Source organism: Mustelus asterias, chromosome 27, assembly GCF_964213995.1.
Source record: "Mustelus asterias chromosome 27, sMusAst1.hap1.1, whole genome shotgun sequence".
Lineage (NCBI taxonomy): Eukaryota > Metazoa > Chordata > Chondrichthyes > Carcharhiniformes > Triakidae > Mustelus > Mustelus asterias.
Window position 1 is genome coordinate 42,197,929 of NC_135827.1, and position 24,349 is coordinate 42,222,277.

Sequence of the window (24,349 nt, forward strand, 5' to 3'; positions counted from 1 at the left end):
TTCATTGCATTCATCAACCTGACCAAAGCATTTGACTCAGCATCACGAGTCTCTGTAGATTGTGCTCCAAAGATTTAAATGTCCAAGAGACTTCATCAGAATCCTACAATTGTTTCATGACGATATGATGCAGCTGTCTTGAGTGGGAAATCTGAAACAATTCACTTCAAAATCCGGACTGTATCAAGCAAAATTGTATGATATCCCCTTACTATTTACAATCTACCTGGTAGTGGCTATTCACCTCATCAAAGCTCAACTGCCCTCTAATCTCAGTATTAAATACCATCTCCATGGAAAACTCTTTAACCTCAGTCGCCTCCATGCCCAAACTAGCATCTTTGCACACTCTGCACCAGATTTACAAGCCACTCTTGATCTCTTCAATTCTGCATACAAGAAACTCAGACTGCCCTTGAATGTTGCCAAAATAAACTCGTATGTCAACCCACACCTGGTCAGACAAATATTCCACCTCATATATATAAAACTGAACTTTGAAACAGAAATATGGTGAGCATGCCCCATTCCTTGGCAAATATCTCTCTCAAAAAACCACCACTTACAAAGAATTCCAAAGCTGGATCAGCTGCACCAACTCAGCATCATACAGATTGATCGAGCGAGTGTTTGACCTCAACAACTTAATACAAGTCTAGTGTACAGAGCAGTTAACATCACCACACTCACATCACTGGCATTAATGACTGGCAGGAGCTTGCCACCAATTGTTCAGAATGTAACTGTTATGAATTAATATTGATTCTTGGTATCTGCACTAAGCACTGAGTATTAATATATTCATCTATTCACCGGAAGTGGCGTCATCAGTCGCTAACCCGGGGAACTGCCAGGGTGAAGGAGCAGCCATGTAGTCAATACCACCCTGTAATTAAAGCTCCGTTAGTTTTTAACCCTCTGTGCTTCCTAGTGTTAATTCTCCCATATACAACATTAAAAACTGGGGTGACAAGGACTTTGAATGGTACTTCCTAACCACCAGAGAGGAGGAAAGTTACCGAAAAAGTTGGGAAAAGAAGAATTAGCAGAGAAGTTCCTTGCATGTGCGAGGTGGACGTGAGTAATGATCCTCCACAGAGCAATTAGAGAGCTGGGGGTGTTTATAAAGAAGCTGAAGCTCGGGCTGTTTCTTTGTTTAAATGGGAAAAGCAAGGCCGCTGCTGGAAATGTGTTGCAAAGTGTGCATATGGGGAACCTCGATTAGTGAGAAAATGGCGGGCGCTTTTGGCATTATGGGATCCTTTGATGAAACTGTGGAACAATGGAGCTCCCATACTGAGCGTTTTGACTGTTTTGTGCAGGCAAACAAAATAGCAGAAAATATTAGGGTGTCCACATTCCTGAGTGTGATGGGGAAAAAACGTTTAATCGACGAGAGATGAAATCGCTGGGCCTCTGACACAAATCTTTGTCTCATCAGAGGACACAGGTGAGGTCCCAGAGGATTGGAGGATAGCTAATGTGGTCCCGTTATTTAAGAAGGGTAGGAAGGATAACCCGGGTAATTATAGGCCGGTGAGCTTGACGTCCGTGGTGGGGAAGTTGTTGGAGAGGATTCTTAGAGATAGGATGTATGCGCATTTAGAAAGGAATAAACTCATTAACGATAGTCAGCATGGTTTTGTGAGAGGAAGGTCATGCCTCACTAACCTGGTGGAGTTTTTTGAAGAAGTGACTAGAATGGTTAATGAGGGAAGGGCCGTGGATGTCGTCTATATGGACTTTAGTAAAGCGTTTGACAAAGTCCCTCATGGTAGGTTGGTGCAAAAGGTTGGATCTCATGGGTTAAAGGGGGAGGTGGCTAGATGGGTGGAGAACTGGCTTGGTCACAGATCTCCACAACATCTTGGTCACAGAAGACAGAGGATGGTAGTGGAAGGGTCTTTTTCCGGCTAGATGCCTGTGACTAGTGGTGTTCCGCAGGGCTCTGTATTGGGACCTCTGCTGTTTGTGATTTATATAAACGATCTGGAAGAAGGTGTAACTGGGGTGATCAGTAAGTTTGCGGACGACATGAAAATGGCTGGACTTGCAGATAGTGAGGAACATTGTCAGAGGCTACAGAAGGATATAGATAGGCTGGAAATTTAGGCAAAGAAATGGCAGATGGAGTTCAATCCAGATAAATGCGAAGTGATGCATTTTGGTGGAACTAACGTCGGGGGGAGCTATACGATAAATGGCAGAACCATAAAGGGTGTAGATACGCAGAGGGACCTGGGTGTGCAAGTCCACAGATCCTTGAAGGTGACGTCACAGGCGGAGAAGGTAGTGAATAAGGCATATGGCATGCTTGCCTTTATGGGACGGGGCATAGAGTGTAAAAGTTGGGGTCTGATGTTGCAGTTGTATAGAACGTTGGTTCTGCCGCATTTGGAATACTGCGCCCAGTTCTGGTCGCCACACTACCAGAAGGACGTGGAGGCTTTAGAGAGAGTACAGAGGAGGTTTACCGGGATGTTGCCTGGCATGGAAGGGCTTAGTTATGAGGAGAGATTGGGTAAACTGGGGTTGTTCTCACTGGAAAGACGGAGGATGAGGGGTGACCTAATAGAGGTGTATAAAATTATGAAAGGCATAGATAGGGTGAACGGTGGGAAGGTTTTTCCCAGATCGGTGGTGACGTTCACGAGGGGTCATAGGTTCAAGGTGAGGGGGGGGGAGGTTTAACACGGATATCAGAAGGACGTATTTTACGCAGAGGGTGGTGGAGGCGGACACGCTGGGAACGTTTAAGACTTATCTAGATAGCCACATGAACGGAGTGGGAATGGAGGGATACAAAAGAATGGTCTAGTTTGGAGCAGGGAGCAGCGCGGGCTTGGAGGGCCAAAGGGCCTGCTCCTGTGCTGTATTGTTCTTTGTTCTTGTTTGTTCCTCAGAAGTTTAGTGAAATTGGAGAAGCCAGGCCCTAAAACACACGAACAGATCACAGATAATTTGCAAGCACATTTTTCACTGAAGCCTTTTGGCTTGGCTAAAACGACTTACAGAATATTGCGAGTTTGGTGATGTGTTGAATGACCCAATTCGGGACAGGTTTGTCTGTGGTCTGTGAAGTGAAGCAATACAGAAACGGTTGCTAAACGAGAGTAGCCTTTCTCCGAAAAAGGCAATGGAAATTGCTGTTTCAATGGAGCTGGCTGCAAAACAGGCTCAGCTACTGAGTTTGTGTACTCAAATACAAAAACTGGTGGCTGAAGTGATACCTAAGCATTTTGAAACTTGTACATGTCACTGATGTGTGCACAGCCACAGCCATAGAATGCTGATGTGTAGAAGCTGTGGGAAAAAAAGGATGTGGAGATACCGGCATTGGACTGGGGTAAACACAGTAAGAAGTCTCACAACACCAGGTTAAAGTCCAACAGGTTTATTTGGTAGCAAAAGCCACTAGCTTTCGGAGCGCTGCCCCTTCATCAGGTGAGTGGGAGTTCTATTTACAAACAGGGCATATAAAGACACAAACTCAATTTACAAAATAATGGTTGGAATGCGAGTCTTTACGGGTAATCAAGTCTTAAAGGTACAGACAATGTGAGTGGAGAGAGCGTTAAGCACAGGTTAAAAAAGGACACATAGAGGGTGCACTACAAGAAAAAGCAAGCATGAGTAAAAATAAGAAGACAGAACAAACCAAAATAGCATGTAAACTGAATAAATGAAGGAGTTCATGCTGTGCTAAAGGCTTGAGAGAAACAAAGTGATTACAGTCTGAGGATGAATTATCACTGAGTGTGCTAGCCATTGCTGGTGCTATGAATAGATACCCTCTACTTCCCCAGTTATGCGGCTCGCTAGAATATCAGCACCAGTACTGTTCAGATATAGACCATCCCAATGGTACAGCACCCCCCTTCCCCCAGTACTGGTGCCAGTGCCCTATGAACCAGAAGCCCCTTCTTCCACACCAGTCTTTGAGCCACGCATTCGCACATGGTTCAGGTAACAATCCAGAAATGATTACCTTTGAGGTTCTGATTCTTAACTTGGTCCCTCGCTCCTCATACTGACTGTGCAGAACCTTCTTCCTCAACCTGCCCATGTCGTTGGTACCTACATGGATTCTCCACGGACCACATATACTTAAAGATATGCAGTCCTGTGAAGACCCATGGCAGAAACGTATGACCCTGAGTAAACATTATCCTCGAATCGAGGGACAGCTGATGAAAACCTGCCTGACAGGTGATAACCCACCTGGCTTGTGATAACCCACCTGAGCTATGATATCTCATCGAGCCTGCAATAACCTGGCTGTGACAATACTAATTTCTCTGAAGACCTTCAAACTGTTCAGACTCTCATTGTTCTATCGTTCCTCCTGTGGGTCCAAACAAGTGCAGTTTTAACCAGTGACATTCAAAACAATCTGGTTCCTTATACTGCATTTCTAAACTGGCCCAGATATATGTGAATGATTCCTACAGCAATAACATACTTTGTCTCTTACACAATAACTCATCCCAGGGTTGCTATGTCCAAAAACAAAATAGTGCAGATACTGCAAATCTGAAATCAAAACAGAAAATGCTGGAAATACTCAGCAGGTCAGGCAGCAGCTGTGGGAAAAATGCAGAGTTAGCTTTTCAGGCTGACAATCTCTCATTAAAAACCGATATTGTTACACGGTGCTTCAGAGAGGGAGAGAGCGCTGTGGTTGCAGAGGGATTGGTGATCCGCTGGGTTACAAATCTGGCCCCGTGTCCCTATATTGGAGTCCAGGAATTCTGGGAATGCGCAGTCTGTATAAATTGAAACCACATGGAAGTGCACAGCAATTCCAAAACCTTCACCAGGACTTTAACCCTCTGGCTTTTCACAATATCATTGAAAATATAATTTTGGAAACTCCACCTTAAGTAATTTGTATCCTTCAACCAACATCTTTGTAAAAGCTGATTTGGCCATTCGCATATTGCTGTGTGACAGCTTGCTCTGCACAAACAAGCAGCGGAGTTTTCTACATTATAACAGTGACTGCACTTTATAAAGTACCTCATTGGTTGAAAAGCATTTAGGATATCTGAGGTTATGTACGATGCTACTAAAGCACCTTTCAAATCACACTCAACCAGCCCACACTTGTAAAACTCAAAACAGAATGTCAGGAGAGAAAAGAGCTGACGTTTCGAGTCCAGGTGACCCTTTTGTCAAAGCTAAAAGGCAGAGAAAGTGGGAGATATTAACACTGCAGGGGGAGGGAATGAAAGATGAGTCATAGCCACAGAAACAATGGGAAAGGCTACTAATGATGTGGAGATGCTGGCGTTGGACTGGGGTAAACACAGTAAGAAGTCTCACAACACCAGGTTAAAGTCCGACAGGTTTATTTGGTAGCAAAAGCCACTAGCTTTCGGCGCGCTGCCCCTTCGAAGGATTGTGTACAATCAGGACCCTGACCTTCCTGTCGCTGCCATTTTAACACGATCCTGCTCCCATGCCCACATGTCTGTCCTTGGCCTGCTGCAATGTTCCAGTGAAGCTCAACACAAACTGGAGGAACAGCATCTCATCTTCCGGCTGGACACGTTACAGCCTTCCGGTCTCAACATCGAATTCAACAACTTCAGATGATTCTCTCTACCCCACCTCGGCCCCTTTGTTTACATTCTATTCTATTTAATTTTTTACTGTTCTCTACCTTTTATTTCTTTATTGTCTTTATTTTCCTTGCCCCCACTCTTTCCCCCTACTTTATCCCTTTTCCTTAGCTTTTCTCCCCCTTTACTTCCCTCTTTTCTCAATTTTACCTCTCTCCCACCCATTCCCCCCCCTCCCCCAACATCTTCCTCTGTCACAGTTTACCCTCTGATTTCAGCTTCTCTGCCGTTTGGCCATTCACACCTTCTATTCTCTCTATGGGCCGCCATTAGCAGTCTTTCCCCTTGTTTTGTGGCTATGACTCATCTTTCATTCCCGCACCCTGCAGTATAAATGTCTCCCACTTTCTATGCCTCTTAGCTTTGACAAAGGGTCATCTGGACTCGAAGCGTCAGCTCTTTTCTGTCCTTACAGATGCTGTAAGAAGTTTAACAACACCAGGTTAAAGACACTTTAACCTGGTGTTGTTAAACTTCTTACTGTGTTTACCCCAGTCCAACGCCGGCATCTCCACATCATGACTTACAGATGCTGCCATACCTGCTGAGATTTTCCAGCATTTTCTCTTTTGGTTTCAGATTCCAGCATCTGTAGTAATTTGCTTTTATCCAAAACAAGAATGTCTACTGTTAGATGTGATTCTGCAATTGGGCAGCATTTGCTGAACAATCCTGAATGCACTGATAGCTACACTAACAACCGATTTAAAATAATCAGTCGAGTGTGTAATGTGGCTCATTTACACTATATTCATACACAGGGACTAGTTCACTGCAAACAAAAGGAACATGTTCAAGTCTTCCACCTTTTTTGAATTATCCAGGGGTTTGAAAAGCCTAAAGGTCCCCATGGCTTTCGCCATGGTAACGTCTCAACAAATCAGAGTCAACTTCCAAACCAATCAGCATTCTTTTCTCATGTAGTATAAGTTGTTGTGATTTGTCTAAATTTGATATTCTTGCATTTATCTTTCAAAATGGCTGTTAAAAACTCCTGGAACCGTGTTATCCAGACCGCACTAATGGACACAGCTTAATGACTAAAGATTCAGGTGTGCCATTTCTGGAACATTCCCTGTGCCTGTACAGCCTACTATTGGGCTCATTCTCACAGAGCTGGCAAACTGCAGAGCAACTGACAGCAGCGGGTGAAGGTCAGGGGGTGAACTTCAGGGGGTGAAAGTCAGGGGGTGGAGGGAGGGGTTGCTGCAGGCATCTCATCTGTTCTCAGGTAACTGAAGAAAGGGTTCTGGGGGTGACTGGAAAAAGGGAAGAAATCAAGAAACAGGAAAGACTGGAGAATGGAATAAAACGAGGAACAAGGAAGGGTGACTGGGAATGGGCAGGGTGACCAATAAGAGTGAACAGGGGGAGGGAGATGAGGAAAGCGGGAGTGACAGGGGAAAGGGAGAGTGACAGAGAAAACCATGTGTGGGGTGATTATTCATACCTATTTCATTAATACTAGTTAGGGCAAATTAATTGTGAACCCTGCCCCCTTAGATGCGCAGATACCTCTCCAGCTCTAATCTAGGACTTAAACATTGAACCTCCTCACTGTTGAAATGTCCTGAGTAAAACTAACACATGCTCAGCTTGAATATACAACACTCACTCCCCTTAGCCTTCCTCCTACTTTCAAACCTCAATCTACATGAGGCACCATGATTGATTTTATTTATGATCTGGATTCACTGACTAGTTTATTGCTCATCCTTAATTTCCCTTCAGAAGGTCCTTGAGATGTAGATGCACCCACAGTGCTGTTAGGGAGGGAGATCCAGGATTTTGACCCAGTGACAGTGAAAAAAAGCAATATATTTCTAAGTCTGGATGGTGAGTGACTTGGGGGGGGAACTTGCAGGTGGTGGTCTTCCCAGGTACCTGCTGCACTTGTCCTTCTAGATGGTAGTGGTCATTGGGTTTGGAAGATGCTGTGAGAGCCGTGGCCCTTCACATAGTTTTCCAAGATTGAAAAATAATGCCAATTTCATCCCACCATGTTTGTCACTGAGAGCGTTTGCTGCTGTTTGTTGATTCAAAGGTTTGGGATAAAACAGATTTAAACAATCATGGAATTTGCTCATGAATAGCTCGAGCAACTCAGCAGCTGTCACTCAGTTTAGCTCCCTGAAAATCTGTAAAGCTCCCTCTCCACTGTCCCCCATCAAACCCTCCCAGGACAGGGACAGCACGGGGTTAGATACAGAGTAAAGCTCCCTCTACACTGTCCCCATCAAACACTCCCAGGACAGGTACAGCATGGGGTTAGATACAGAGTAAAGCTCCCTCTACACTGTCCCCCATCAAACACTCCCAGGACAGGTACAGCACGGGGTTAGATATAGAGTAAAGCTCCCTCTACACTGTCCCCCATCAAACACTCCCAGGACAGGTACAGCACAAGGTTAGATACAGAGTAAAGCTCCCTCTACACTGTCCCCATCAAACACTTCCAGGACAGGTACAGCACGGAGTTAGATACAGAGTAAAGCTCCCTCTACACTGTCCCCCATCAAACACTCCCAGGACAGGTACAGCATGGAGTTAGATAAAGAGTAAAGCTCCCTCTACACTATCCCCATCAAACACTCCCAGGACAGGTACAGCACGGGGTTAGATACAGAGTAAAGCTCCCTCTACACTGTCCCCATCAAACACTCCCAGGACAGGTACAGCATGGGGTTAGATACAGAGTAAAGCTCCCTCTACACTGTCCCCCATCAAACACTCCCAGGACAGGTACAGCACGGGGTTAGATATAGAGTAAAGCTCCCTCTACACTGTCCCCCATCAAACACTCCCAGGACAGGTACAGCACAAGGTTAGATACAGAGTAAAGCTCCCTCTACACTGTCCCCATCAAACACTTCCAGGACAGGTACAGCACGGAGTTAGATACAGAGTAAAGCTCCCTCTACACTGTCCCCCATCAAACACTCCCAGGACAGGTACAGCATGGAGTTAGATAAAGAGTAAAGCTCCCTCTACACTATCCCCATCAAACACTCCCAGGACAGGTACAGCACGGGGTTAGATACAGAGTAAAGCTTCCTCTACACTGTCCCCATCAAACACCCCCAGGACAGGTACAGCACGGGGTTAGATACAGAGTAAAGCTCCCTCTACACTGTCCCCCATCAAACACTCCCAGGACAGGTACAGCACGGGGTTAGATACAGAGTAAAGCTCCCTCTACACTGTCCCCAACAAACACTCCCAGGACAGATACAGCATGGTGTTAGATACAGAGTAAAGCTCCCTCTACACTGTCCCCATCAAACACTCCCAGGACAGGTACAGCACGGGGTTAGATACAGAGTAAAGCTCCCTCTACACTGTCCCCATCAAACACTCCCAGGACAGGTACAGCACGGGGTTAGATACAGAGTAAAGCTCCCTCTACACTGTCCCCATCAAACACTCCCAGGACAGGTACAGCACGGGGTTAGATACAGAGTAAAGCTCCCTCTACACTGTCCCCATCAAACACTCCCAGGACAGGTACAGCACGGGGTTAGATACAGAGTAAAGCTCCCTCTACACTGTCCCCATCAAACACTCCCAGGACAGGTACAGCATGGGGTTAGATACAGAGTAAAGCTCCCTCTACACTGTCCCCATCAAACACTCCCAGGACAGGTACAGCACAGGGTTAAATACACAGTGCACTTTCAGATACAGGTTAAATATCTCTGTAAACTAAGAATTCTCGGGACAGGAACTTTAAACTTTTTTAAGTTTTGAAGTTTATTTATTAGTGTCACACTAGTTACATTAACACCGCAATGAAGTTACTATGAAAATCCCTAGTTGCCACACTCCAGCACCTGTTTGGGTACACTGAGGAAGAATTTATCACGGCCAATGCACCTAACCAGCAAGTCTTTTGGACTGCGGGAGGAAACCGGAACACCTGGAGGAAACCCAAGCAGACACAGGGAGAATGTGCAGACTCCACACAGACAGTGAACCAAGCCGGGAATCGAATGTGGGTTCCTAGCACTGTGAGGCAGCAATGCTAACTACTGGTTTGAAGTTCAACTTTATCGAAGGCTGGATTTCTCTCCTTGTCTTCATTATTCCCTTAATGTGGCTGTCACCACAAAGTTACTGACATAGCATGGAGCACATTCCACACTGAAAAAATCACTTCTCCTGAGACCAAAACAAACATAGACACTTCCTTCAGAAATTGGAACGTTCCCAGTTAGACTCTGAAATGGAACCCTCCCTTCATTGTTCTGTTAATGTTCAAATGTTTTAAAAAGCAAATGATTATTGCATTTTGGAATCTCTTTAAATACAGAGTGACATTTCACATCAGCAAAACTATTGTCCTCATCCATGTTCCCAAAACCAACATCCTGCTGCAGAACCTCCGGAACTTCCAGCTGCAGCTCCACATGGGATTAATCTGGGAATGAGCAGTTTGGGAAGGTACAGCCTTTGGATGTTCAATATGGGATGATCCAGGGACAGTCTGGGAATGATAATCCGGTGATGAGCCACCTGGGAATTGGGGATGACAAATGGAATTGAGCAGAGAGGGAATAGTCTGCAATAAGCAGTCTGGGAATGAACTGTCTGGTGTTCAGCAGTGTGGAATGAGCAGCTTTTTGACTGACACCCGCCTTCCCCTCCCCCCCACCCCCCCCCACCAACATTTTTTACGATGAGTGTGATTTGACCAATGGACAGAGAAAGACTTCTGGTAAGGAATGGTAAGTGATGTGGAAGAACTCTTCACAGAATCACACAACAGAGGAGGCCATTCACCCACCCTGTCTCTGCCAGTAACTTTAAAAAATAATTCTTTCATGGGCTGTGGACATTGCTAGTTAGACCTGCATTAATTGCCCATGAGAAAGTGATGAGCTGCCTTCTTGAACTGCAGCAGCTCCTGTGGTGTAGGTACACCCACTGTGCTGTTAGGGAGTTCCAGGATTTTGACTTAGTGACGGTGAAGGAACGGTGATGTATTTCCAAATCAGAAAGGTGTGTGGCTTGGAGGGGAACTTGCAGGTGTTCACTATGTGTTTGCTGCCCTTGTCCTTCTAGGTGGTAGATGTGGGTTTGGAAGGTGCTGTCAAAGGAGCCTTGGTGAGTTCCAGCAGTGTATCTTGTAGATGGTACACACTGCTGCCACTGTGCGTTGATGGTGGAGGCAGTGAATGTTTAAAATGGTAGATTTTATTTTTATTTTTTCTTTCATGGGATGTGGGTGTCACTGGCAGCATTTACTGCCCACCTCTAATTGGCCTGGAACTGAGTGGCTCTTTCAGTCATTTCAGAGGGCACTTAAGAGACAATCACTTTGCTGTGGGTCTGGATTCACATGTATTACCCTGGGTCTCTGGATTCCTCGTCCAGTGACAATAACACTGCGCCATCGCCTCAAATGATTGGGTGTCAATCAAGGAGGCTGCTTTGTTCTTGATGGTGTTGGGTCTTTTGAGTGTTCTTGGAGTTGCACTCATCCAGGCAAGTGGAGAGTATTCCACAATTCCCCTGACTCTCACTTTGTAGTTGCTGGACAGATCTAAGCAATCAAAAGGGAGGCAATGGTGTAGTGGTATTATCGCTAGTCTGTTAATCCAGAAACTCAGCTAATGTTCTGGGGACCCGGGTTCGAATCCTGCCACGGCAGATGGTGGAATTTGAATTCAACAATTTTTAAAAATCTGGAATTAAGAATCTACTAATGCCCATGAAACCATTGTCAATTGTCAGAAAAACCCATGTGGTTCACTAATGTCCTTTAGGGAAGGAAATCTGCTGTCCTTACCCGGTCTGGCCTGCATGTGACTCCAGACCCACTGCAATGTGGTTGACTCTCAACTGCCCCTCTAAGGGCAACTAGGGATGGGCAATAAATGCTGGCCCAGCCAGTGACACCCATGTCCCCCGAATGAATAAAATAAAGTGGTGAATTGCCCACCACCTAATTCCCAGTCTCTGACCTGCTCTGGTAGCCACGGTATTTATACGGCTAGTCCGGTTCAGTTTCTGGTCAGTGGTAACCCCCAGGATGTTGATGGTGGGGGATTTGTGATGGTAATACTGTTGAATGTCAAGGGGTGATGGTTAGATTCTCTCTTGTTGGAGATGGCCATTGTCTGTAACATATGTGGCACAAATGTTACTGGCTAATTATCCACTTAACCCTGAATATTGTCCAGGTCTTGCTACAGGTGGACAGGAGGAGTCTGAACCCTGTGCAGTCACTACGCTGAAAATCTACTGCAGTGATGTCCTGGGACTGAGATGATTAACCTCCAACAACCAGAACCACCTTCCTTCGTGCCAGGTATGTCTCTAACCAGCGGAGAGTTTTCCCCTGATTCCCATTGATTCCAGTTTTGCCAGGGCTCCTTGATGCCACATTCAGTATAATGCTGCCTTTGTGACAAGGACAGTCACTCTCACCTCACCTCTGGCATTCAGCTCTTTTGTCCACATTTGAACCAAAGATGTAATGAGATCAGGAGCCAAGTGACCCTGATGGAACCCAAGCTGAGCCTCAGTGAGCAGGTTATTTCTGAGTAAGTGCTGCTTAATCACATTGTCGACGAAGCCCTCCATCATTTAATTGATGATCAAGAGTAGGCTGATGGGGCAGTAATTGGTCAGGTTGGATTTGTCCTACTTTTTGTGGACGAGACGGACCTGGGCAATTTCCACATTGTTAGATAAATGCAAGTTTTGTTACTGTATTGGGACATTTGCCTTATGGCACGGCGAGTTCTGGAGCACAAGTCTTCAGTACTATTGCTGGAATGTTATCAGGGCCCATTGTCTTTGCAGTTGCCTGTCCCTTCAACCGTTCCTTGATAATACGTGGAGTGAATTGAATTGGCTGAAGACTGACATTTGAGATGCTGGGGACCTCAAGAGGAGGTCAAGATGGATCATCCACTCGGCACTTCTGGCTAAAGATTTAGTATCTTTTGCACTGATGTGCCGGACTCCCCAATCATTTAGGATGGGGACATTTGTGGAGCCTCCACCTCCAGTGAGTTTAATTCTCCACCAGTATTTACGGCTGAATGTGGCAGGACTGCAGAGATTAGATCTGATCCATTGGTTGTGGGATTGTTTAGCTCTGTCTATCACATGCTGCCAATTATTTTCACACGTTGTTCTTTTCCTATCTGTATATATTTTCCCCTTCAAATATTTATGCAATTTCCTTTGAAAGTTACAACTGAATTTATCTGCACTGTCCTTTCAGATGGAACATTCTAGATCATAACAAACTGATAAACAAATTCTTCTCATCTTGTTCAGCTTAATTTGTCAATGATCCTGAATCCATATCCACTGGTTACTGACCCTCCTGCCAGAAACAATCTCGCTTGATTTAATTCACCGAAATCCTTCCTAATTTTGAACCCGTCAGTTAAACCTCCCCTTAACTTCCACCATCTCCTCGTGACTCTGGTACTGGGAGGGGTTGGAATCAGACAGGGGGTTCAGTGCCGATTGTTACCCAGTGAGTTATGCGCAGCAGACTGGAATGTCCTGTTTCTCATTGTTTAATACGTTACTAACTTTCCTCCTGCTCTGGGTTCACACATGAAGAACTGTCACTTGGGTGAGGTACTTCATGCCTGTAGCATTGGATTGGAGCAGTGCTCGAAACAAAGAACAAAGAAAATTACAGCACAGGAACAGGCCCTTCGGCCCTCCAAGCCTGCACCAACCATGCTGCCCGACTGAACTAAACCTCCTACCCTTCTGGGGACCATATCCCTCCATTCCCATCCTATTCATGTATTTGTCAAGACGCCCCTTAAAAGTCACTATCGTATCCGCTTCCACTACCTCCCCCGGCAGTGAGTTCCAGGCACCCACCACCCTCTGTGTAAAAAATCTGCCTCGTACATCTCCTTTAAACCTTGTCCCTTGCACCTTAAACCTGTGCCCCCTAGTAATTGACTCTTCCACCCTGGGAAAAAGCTTCTGACTATCCACTCTGTCCATGCCCCTCATAATCCTGTAGACTTCTATCAGGTCACCCCTCAATCTCCGTCGTTCCAGTGAGAACAAATCAAGTTTCTCCAACCTCTCCTCATAGCTAATGCCCTCCATACCAGGCAACATCCTGGTAAATCTTTTCTGTACCCTCTCCAAAGCCTCCACATCCTTCTGGTAGCGTGGCGACCAGAATTGAACACTATATTCCAAGTGCGGCTTAACTAAGGTTCTATAAAGCTGCAACATGACTTGTCAATTTTTAAACTCAATGCCCCAGCTGATGAAGGCAAGCATGCCGTATGCCTTCTTGACTACCTTCTCCACCTGCATGGCCACTTTCAGTGACATGCGTACCTGTACACCCAGATCCCTCTGCCTATCAATACTCTCAAGGGTTCTGCCATTTACTGTATACTTCCTACCTGTATTACCTTCCAAAATGCATTACCTCACATTTGTCTGGATTAAACTCCATCTGCCACCTCTCTGCTCAAGTCTCCAACTGATCTGTATCCTGCTGTGTCCTCTGATGGTCCTCATCGCTATCTGCAAATCCACCAACCTTTGTGTCGTCCGCAAACTTACTAATCAATCCAGTTACATTTTCCTCCAAATCATTTATATATATTACAAACAGCAAAGGTCCCAGCACTGATCCCTGAGGAACGCCACTTGTCACAGCCCTCCATTCAGAAACGCACCCTTCCACTGCTACCTTCTGTCTTTGACCAAGCAAGTTTTTTATCCACCTTGCCAGCTCACCTCTGATCCCATGTGACTTCACCTTCTGCACCAGTCTGCCATGAGGGACCTTGTAAAGGCCTTACTGAAGTCCATGTAGACAATCATCTTCATCACTTCCTCGAAAAACTCGATCAAGTTATTGAGACACGACCTCCCCTTCACAAAACCATGTTGCCTCTCACTAATACGTCCACTTATTTCCAAGTGGGAATAAATCCTGTCTCGGAGAATCCTCTCCAATAATTTCCCAACCACTGATGTAAGGCTCACCGGCCTGTAATTACCTGGATTATTCTTGCTACCTTTCTTAAATAAAGGTACAACATTTGCTATTCTCCAATCCTCTGGGATCTCCCCTGTAGCCAATGAGGATACAAAGATTTCTCTCAAGGCCCCAGCAATTTTCTCCCTTGCCTCTCTCAGTATTCTGGGGTATATCCCATCAGGCCCTGGGGACTTGTCTACCTTAATGTTTCTCAAGAACCCCAATACCTCCTCCTTTTTGATCTCAACATGACTCCAACTATCTATACACCCTTTTCCAGACTCACCATCCACCAAGTCCTTCTCTTTGGTGAATAACCTTGGGAAAGGGGAGGAATTGTAACAGTTTGTTGGATGTTGAAATTACAGAGGCAAGCAATGAGAATGCAGCAGAACAAAAAGGACATATGCATTTATAAAACACCTTCAGTCTCCTGGAACTATCTCACACTGCTTCAGAAATAATAGAAACATAGAAAAACTACAGCACAAACAGGCCCTTCGGCCCCACAAGTTGTGCCGAACATATCCCTACCTTCTAGGCCTACCTATAACCCTCCATCCTATTAAGTCCCATGTACTCATCCAGGAGTCTCTTAAAAGTCCCTATTGAGTTTGCCTCCACCACCACTGACGGCAGCCGATTCCACTCGCCCACCACCCTCTGTGTGAAAAACCTCCCCCTAACATTTCCCCTGTACCTACCCCCCAGCACCTTAAACCTGTGTCCTCTTGTAGCAGCTATTTCCACCCTGGGAAAAAGCCTCTGAGTCCACCCGATCTATGCCTCTCAACATCTTATATACCTCTATTAGGTCTCCTCTCATCCTACGTCTCTCCAAGGAGAAAAGACTGAGCTCCCTCAGCCAGTTGGTTTGACTCTAACTGTTGGTAGAAAATAGATGACAGCAAATTATTAGCTCCTTGGTATCTCTTCCCACCTTCCCTTCCATTGACATCACTGTCACACAAAATCAAAACCACCATGTGTAATTACCTTGAATTGCAGTGACTGTACTGACCGATAGTAAAAGTAGCAGCATTCTGTCAATAAATAGGAGTGATTTGTGTATATGATGTTAGTTGAGGGAAGAACGTTGGCCAGGGCTTCCAGTTTTTCCAATGCTTTAAAGCAGATGTCAATATTGTTCCCATTGGTTTCAGTGAAATGATAATCAGACAGTCCCAGAATAGAAAGGCAATCTGCTCCCTTGGATTACTGCCCGGATAACCCGATCCCAGCCCCTCTCTGGGATCACTCACATCCACCCCAAACCATCTGCAGCAGATCTTAAATCAACTTACTCTCGCTTGGTGTGATTATCCAGTATCGAGCTGTGAAACCTTGGCCTCCAACACTTGTGTCTGATACAAAAGAAACTCTCAGCCTGCTTGTGTTGGTATTGACAGTGGGAGGTGCAGCATTCCCACATAACCTGTTGAGTGGGAAACAAAAGGTGTTACAAAAATGGAACTTGGAATATTCACAACCTTCTTGCAGCGAGTGTTTATCCTGAGCCTGGATTTCCAACTGATGGTATTATTGATCCTGATTGGCCAATGGCCTGTAACTCTCTGCTTATTTATAAATAGAATGCAAAGCAATACTTAATGAACGTAGAAAAACACTGCTGATTAGTATTGAATATTATATATTACTGTAACATACTGCATTCACTGGAATCTGAAATAAAACAGAAACTGAGACTTTATGAACTACACATCATTATTTCCTGCTCCAGTCACCAGATCGGAACTGACTGGATTGGCGCTGTCCTGACTCCGATAACAATTCCCATTTCACTGCAACATGGAGAACCCACAATCCGATTCTTCCTTTTGCCTCACTCTGCATAAACCCTCAAGTTCACTTTCCTGGAACGGCACAGTGGCACAGTGGTTAGCACTGCTGCCTCACAGCGCCAGGGACCCAGGTTCAATTCCCGGCTTGGGTCAATGTCTGTGTGGAGTCTGCATGTTCTCCCTGTGTCTGCGTGGGTTTCCTCCGGGTGCTCTGTTTCCTCCCACAGTCCAAAGATGTGCGGACTTGGTGGGTTGGCCATGCTAAATTGACCCTTAGTGCTGGGGGACTAGCAGGGTAAATACATGGGGTTACGGGGATAGGAGCTGGGTGGGATTGTTGTTGGTGCAGACTTGATAGGCTGAATCATAGAATCATAGAAACCCTACAGTGCAGAAAGAGGCCATCTGGCCCATCGAGTCTGCACCGACCACAATCCCACCCAGGCCCTACCCCCATATCCCTACACATTTACCCGCTAATCCCTCTACCAAGGGGCAATTTTGGCATGGTCAATCAACCTAACCCGCACATCTTTAGACTGTGGGAGGAAACCCACGCAGACACGAGGAGAATGTGCAAACTCCGCACAGACAGTGACCCAAGCCGGGAATCGAACCCAGGTCCCTGGAGCTGTGAAGCAGCAGTGCTAACCACTGTGCTACCATGCCTCCCTCCTGCACTGAATGGCCTCCTCCTGCACTGCAGGCATTCTATGAACCCCTCACCGCACAGAAAGATTTTGTTATTGTTTTTTAAAATGCCATTTGTCACCACAAGAGGGCACATGCTCACATTGTTCACAGTGGACGGGAGTTGCGACCTGGGAGAGGACGCAGGGATGTATTAAAATCCATTTGCCCAGACAATATGGTGAAGGAGTGAAGCATCTTAACAAAAACAAGCAAATGTGTGAAACTGCTCAGATCACACACAGATTTACCAGAGAGGAGAGAAACAAGAGGGGGAGGGAAAGGTTCTAAACTTGACATCTACTTACAGACTAGTCAACATTTTAAACAAAATACCAAACAGGAGAGGTGGTAGAATAAGGAACGAGCTGAGGAGAATTACTGAGATATTTGGGTCAGTTTAATCTGAGCCACTCGTGAGGAAGCTGACAGGATCAGAAGCAATGGGCAGGATGTAAAGCCAGAATTTCACCTGTCTGATTCCCACCCAGCAAGCTGAGTTAAAATTACCCCAAATTCACTGAGAACTGCCAGTGAGCTTGTTTTTAAAGCAGTCTGTTTTCTTTTCTTGGCAGACTGACCTGGCTATCTGGTGAGAGCGAAGGCCATTCCCTGTCTCCTCATGAAGATCCAGCCTGTCGAAGTGGCACGGTGACTGACCTTCAATGTTCATGGAGTCGATTTTAAACTGGATCACATGATCCAGCTCTGCCACAATCCACCAAACACACACCAGGTTTGCCGGATATTGTACCGGGTAACGGGGGCTGGAAAATGAACCCTCGGGGTTTCGAAAGATCCCACCACACACTGCAAACAGAGAAAAAAAGAATCAGCGCTCCAGCCGACTGCTTTTATTGAAGATGTTCTGGGTAAGAGCATCACCTCATAGCCACAAGCAGCACTGCAACCAACCAACACGGGAATCTCACATCCCAACTCATCACTTGGTTATAAAGTGTATTAGGGTCGGCCATCATGCAGACACTCTCCTGAATATGAGACCAGCTAGTCTGATCGATGTTCCTCTGTCTAACCCCGTGCTGTACCTATCCTGGGAGTGTTTGATGGGGGACAGTGTAGAGGGAGCTTTACTCTGTATCTAACCCCGTGCTGTACCTATCCTGGGAGTGTTTGATGGGGGACAGTGTAGAGGGAGCTTTACTCTGTATCTAACCCCGTGCTGTACCTATCCTGGGAGTGTTTGATGGGGGACAGTGTAGAGGGAGCTTTACTCTGTATCTAACCCCGTGCTGTACCTGTCCTGGGAGTGTTTGATGGGGGACAATGTAGAGGGAGCATTACTCTGTATCTAACCCTGTACTGTACCTGTCCTGGGAGTGTTTGATGAGGGACAATTTAGAGGGAGCTTTACTCTGTATCTAACCCCATGCTGTATCTGTCCTGGGAGTGTTTGATGAGGACAGTGTAGAGGAAGCTTTACTCTGTATCTAACCCCGTGCTGTACCTGTTCTGGGAGTGTTTGATGGGGACAGTGTAGAGGGAGCTTTACTCTGTATCTAAACCCGTGCTGTACCTGTCCTGGGAGTGTTTGATGGGGACAGTGTAGAGGAAGCTTTACTCTGTATCTAACCCCGTGCTGTACCTGTTCTGGGAGTGTTTGATGGGGACAGTGTAGAGGAAGCTTTACTCTGTATCTAACCCCGTGCTGTACCTGTTCTGGGAGTGTTTGATGGGGACAGTGTAGAGGGAACTTTACTCTGTATCTAACCCCGTGCTGTACTTGTCCTGGGACTGTTTAATGGGGGACAATGTAGAGGAAGCTTTACTCTGTATCTAACCCCGTGCTGTACCTGTCCTGGGAGCGTTTGATGGGGACAGTGTAGAGGGAGCTTTACTCTGTATCTAACCCCGTGCCGTACCTGTCCTCGATATTTGCTCTATTTGCCTCACTGACACTTCTATCTCTCATGCATGTGTTTTTAAACTCAATAAAAATTAATCTCTTTTTTTAAATTTCAAGAAAGCCCAAGGGGCTGATTTCTTTCCAATCAGTACGTAAATGGTTAAACACAGCTACTAAATAAAACTCCTTCATTCTTATAAATTCACAACAACTCCTGTTAGGGTCAAGCTTGGGGTGATGCGATGGGGAGTCATTCGTACCCTTCCTCATGTGGCCGTAACAGATTTATGTCTCTTCAGCTGAGAAGCCTGAGGGGCGATCTGATCAAAACCTTCTGGACAATGAGCAGCTGTGAGATGGGAAATAATGATGGACTATTTCCAATGGTTGGGTAATGCGAGGATGAAAAATTACCATCATCACAGAAAATCAGGAAGGATTTACAAAAGATCTTGTCATTCAGGGATTGGTTAGAATGTAGAATCCTCTGACACAACTTATTGTTAAAACAAAGTCCATGAATTGTGTGAAAGGGGAATTAGATAATTGCTTGAAAAAGAGGATATTAAAGGTAGGGAGAGTGAGCAGGGAAATAAAAGTAGACTAGCTGGGCCACTTGTTTGTGAGTTCTACAAAGATTATCCCATCAGATCAGTCATGATCCCATGAATGGCGGAGCAGACTTGATGGGCCAAATGGCCTCCTTCTGCTCCTACATCTCATGGTCCTACAGTAGTACTTACACGGAGATGGCGTCAAGGTCTGGGGTGGTGCAGTAACTGCTGAGACATTAGGATTCTGGAAAATCATATTCTCGGAGCTGGTAGCAACAACAAAGGAAGAGGCCGTATTGAGGCTGATAAAAGACTTGTTACCATCGTTTTGGACAGTGGTCACTTCCCCAGAATGGTTTGCTGATGATTCCTGAGTAACATAATCTATCGAGAGAAATTGAATGTATCAGGGCGATTCCAAGTGTACCGACAATAGCAACAGACTTTTATCACAGAGTTAGACAGGGCAATGCCATGGTGTAGAGTTTTGGACCCAGGAAGTAGGCTGTGGGTTTGGAGGAGTGTTTTGGACTAACCCGACCGAGGACTAACCCAAACCAGGAAAACCAGAAAGGAAAAGAACGTTAAAGGTGCATTGGTTTGGAGCCTCATAGAATCTGCAGGATGGCACTCTCATTCTGAGACTCTTGAACCTTGAGCACAAAATCTAGGCTGGCACTCTACAATACTGAGGGAACGTTGCGCTGTTAGAGTTGGTGCCTTTTAACCTGCAGCCGTGTGGCCATGGCACGTTCCAATGAAGTATAAGCAAGTGTTCCCTGGTGTCCTGACCATCCTGACTTGGAAATATATCACCGTGCTATCACTATCGCTGGGTCAAAGTCCTGGAACTCCCTTCCTAACAGCTCTACGGGTTTACCTACACCACAGGGACTGCAGCGGTTCAAGAAGGCAGCTCACCGCCACCTTCTTAAGGGCAATTAGGCACGAACAATAAATGCTGGCCACCCAGATCCCAGCAATTAATTTTTTTAAATTACCCCTCAATCAATGTCACCAGTCACTGAAATAAAAGCATAATACCGAGGATGCTGGAAATTGGAACTAAAAGCAGAAAATGCTGGAAAAGCTCAGCGGGTTTTAAAAAAATCATTGGATGAGGGCGTCACTGGCCGGGCCAGCATTTATTGCCCATCCTAATGTTCTTGAACTGAGTGTTTTGCTTGGCCATTTCAGAGGGCAGCTAAGAGTTGACCACATTGCTTTGGGTCTGGAGTCACATGTAGGCCAGACCGGGTAAGGATGACAGATTTCCTTTCCTAAAGGGCACTAGTGAACCAAATGGGTTTTTACGACAATTGACAATGGTTTCATGGTCATCAATAAATTCTTAATTCCAGATTTTAATTGGATTTATTGAATTTTTATTGAATTTCGCTATGAACTCAGGTCCCCAGAGCACTACCCTGGGTCTCTGGATGTATAGTCCAGTGAAAATACCACTGTGCCACCACCTCCCCAGTATCTGTGGAGAGAGAAACAGAGTTAAAATTTCAAGTCCATATGAGTCTTCTCTCTCCACAGGTGCTGCCAGATCTGCTGATTTATTACACTAAAACAATTGTCTGGTCATTATCTCATTGCTGTTTGTGGAATCTGAATCTCCCTGTGTGTAAATTGACTACATTACAACAGTAACTATGCTTTAAAAAGCAATTGTTTAGTTGTAAGATGCTTTAGGATGTCCTGAAGTTGTAAAAAGCATTGTAAAAATGCAAGTTATTTCTTTTGGCATCCTTGTGGGATTGGCAACTTCCCTGTACTCTCTGTAATAATGATGGAGGATCAGTCAACATTTACAGTTATATTGGAGAGAAAAGCTTCAATAGGGTGTCCTAGGCCTACCACACTGGGGTGTAACAGTGGAAGTTTCTGCCTATGTGGACAGGCCAAGCACACTGAGAGAAACAGTTGGTGTCACTGTCTGGGTAGGCAGCCCGGATCATGCACAGACCCGCTACCTCCTGTTTGAATAATCAAAATACTCACGGACAGCGAAGGTGATCAGACTTCCTCCGATAGCCAGGGTCACAATGACAGTCACTGTGACAAAGAGCCACACCAGGCCTGGGTTTGTGCCAGCTCCCCGAGCAAGACTTTCCCAGGAACCATTCACTAGAGTAAGGAAAGAATCAATTCATATTAACAGCTCTCTGAGTTCCAATCCACAGTCCACACCTGGAATTTCATTATTCCCCCTGCTCCCTCTTGCTGAATCAGCCTGGTGTAAACATGCCAGCCATTAGAATCCTTTTGAAATGTTGAGCAGTAAATTGCTCAAAAGAACATCATAACCAAGGCTGGTTCTGTCGACATGTTCAAAATCCAGCAGCGATGACCAGATATAATCAAGGACAGGTACCCTGGAATCTTCGAACCTGTGGTGACTGCCTGCCTGAGGTGAGCTAACAGAACAGATCAGGAATTGGAAACTCATCTTTCCAGTCAATGTGGATCAAAATGGGTCTTCCTCAATGGAATGTACTTGGGATATTTGTTTACTGTGAGATGCTGTTTTCTTTGGGTTTAAGAAGCAGCATTTGGTGATGTTAGATTCACCCTGGTAGCAGCACAAGACTTGCTGGACAGGCAAAGACCAAAGTTCACCTTTTGCCATCTGATTAATTGCAATCAATTTCTTAATGAGCCCATCAGGCTCTCAGAGGTGGGGAAATGCCCCCAGCGGTGGAGAGGTTTGAGAAACAGGTCCAGAATCATCTGTTCCTCCCAAACTTGCTGCACGCATCAGGTCTGGGCTGGAATTCTCCAGCCGTTCACATCCCGCCATCACTGCCAGCGAGAATGGAGAACTTGGCACTCAGTCAGAGCTCCATTCACTGCAGCGGGACTGGAGAATCACAGCTGGGGGCAAGGTCGGAGAATCTGGCTCCCTATCTCAAATGGGTGTCCTTGTGCAGGAATCTCAAGGAGTTGGTTTGCAGGTGCAGCAGGTAATTAAGAAGGCAAATGGAATTTAGTCCTTCATTGCTTGAGGGATGGAGTTTAAAAACAGCGAGATTATGTTGCAGCTGTATAAGGTGCTGGTGAGGCCACATCTGGAGTACTATGTACAGTTTTGGTCCCCTTACTTGAAAAAGGATATACTGACACTGGAGGGGTTGCAGAGGAGATTCACTAGGTTGATTCCGGAGTTGAGAGGGTTGGCTTATGAGGAGAGACTGAGTAGACTGGGGCTATACTCATTGGAATTCAGAAGAATGAAGGGAGATCTTATAGAAACATATAAGATTATGAAGGGAATAGATAAGATAGAAGCAGGGAAGTTGTTTCCACTGGCGGGTGAAACTAGAACTAGGGGGCATAGCCTCAAAATAAGGGGAAGCAGATTTAGGACTGAGTTGAGGAGGAACTTCTTCACACAAAGGGTTGTGAATCTGTGGAATTCCCTGCCCAGTGAAGCAGTTGAGGCTACCTCATTAAATGTTTTTAAGGCAAGGATAGATAAATTTTTGAACAGTAAAGGAATTAAGGGTTATGGTGAGCGGGCGGGTAAGTGGAGCTGAGTCCACAAAATGATCAGCCATGATCTTATTGAATGGCGGAGCAGGCTCGAGGGGCCAGATGGCCCACTCCTGCTCCTAGTTCTTATGTTCTTATGTTTTATTAAATTACTAAGATACTGAATCCCAAAATCTATTGTTTTAAAAAAATCTATCTAATTTACATTTGATGAATTAATTTGAACTGTTTCCACTCTGGCCCTATAGCACCTGTTCCAGACTCACTGTGGTGTCACTGAAATATCATTTCAATTTACTCGCCTATTTCACCCGCTATTTGACCACAAATGGGTTTGATTGGATCTAAAACCCAGAGCTGTGATATTCGCCTTCTGTGAAACTAAGATCATTGCTCATTTCGATGCATATTAATGACTTGCAAGAAGCAATGAGAAGGACAGTAACAGAATTGCAGGGAATAGGTTGGGAAAATGAGCAGATACAATCTAATGCCGAGACGTGGGAAGCGAAACATTTTTGTACAGAGAATCAGAAAAGGCAATCTGAACTAAACAGTAACATTTTAAAAGAGATGCGGGAACAGAGAGAACTGGGAATGTCGGTACACAAATGTTTGAAGATGTCAGGACAAGTTGAGAAGTGTTAAAAAGTATATGGAATCCTTGGTTATACTGATAGAATTCAAACTCAAGGGAGTTATGATAAACATTGATTAAAATACTGGTTAGACCTCAGCTGCATTATTGCGTTCTGGTAGGACACCACACTTTAGGAGGATTCAGAAGAGATTGACAGAACAGGATGAGGAACTTGAGTTAGGTGAAGAGACTGGAGAAGTCGGGACTGTTCTCCTCAGGGCACAGAAAGCTAAGGGGAGATTTCATTGAGGTTTCAAAATTATGAATGGCAAATAGTGAAAAACTGTTTCTGGTGACAGAAGGTTTGGTAACCAGAGAGCGCAGATTCTAGGTGATTGAAACTCAAAAATGAACTAGAGATGATGTAAGGATTTATTTCCACACAGCGAGAGTTGCTGTGATCTGGAAGGATTGCCTGAAAGGGCAGTGGAAGCAGATTCAACTGTCAAAAGGGAATTGAATAAATACTGGAAGGGAATATTTTCCAGGGCTATGGGGAAAGAGCTTGGATTGGGATTAATTGCCTACTCTTCCATAAACATGATGGACTGTCATTCTATATTAACTAGATCAGGTACTGATATTTTTAATTAATTATCAGCTGCAAACTCAGGAACAGGCCTGATCTTATCCATACGTCTGGCCTTGGATTTGACAAGGTTCAGCATTTCCAGGACTTCCT

At 45.3% G+C, this 24,349-nt stretch overlaps 1 protein-coding gene across 1 annotated transcript in view; it reads right to left on the reverse strand.

Moving 5' to 3' along the window:
* mfrp (membrane frizzled-related protein) overlaps positions 1-24,349 on the reverse strand; it is a 50,902-nt gene that overhangs the window by 23,663 nt on the left and 2,890 nt on the right. Inside the window, exons 4-8 of the mRNA XM_078199158.1 lie at positions 21,537-21,662; positions 19,716-19,910; positions 17,687-17,915; positions 17,209-17,236; positions 15,918-16,131 (exon numbers count right to left, since the gene is read on the reverse strand). Of these exons, the coding sequence (XP_078055284.1) occupies positions 15,918-16,131; positions 17,209-17,236; positions 17,687-17,915; positions 19,716-19,910; positions 21,537-21,662 (792 nt within the window). The remainder of the gene's footprint in view (positions 1-15,917; positions 16,132-17,208; positions 17,237-17,686; positions 17,916-19,715; positions 19,911-21,536; positions 21,663-24,349) is intronic.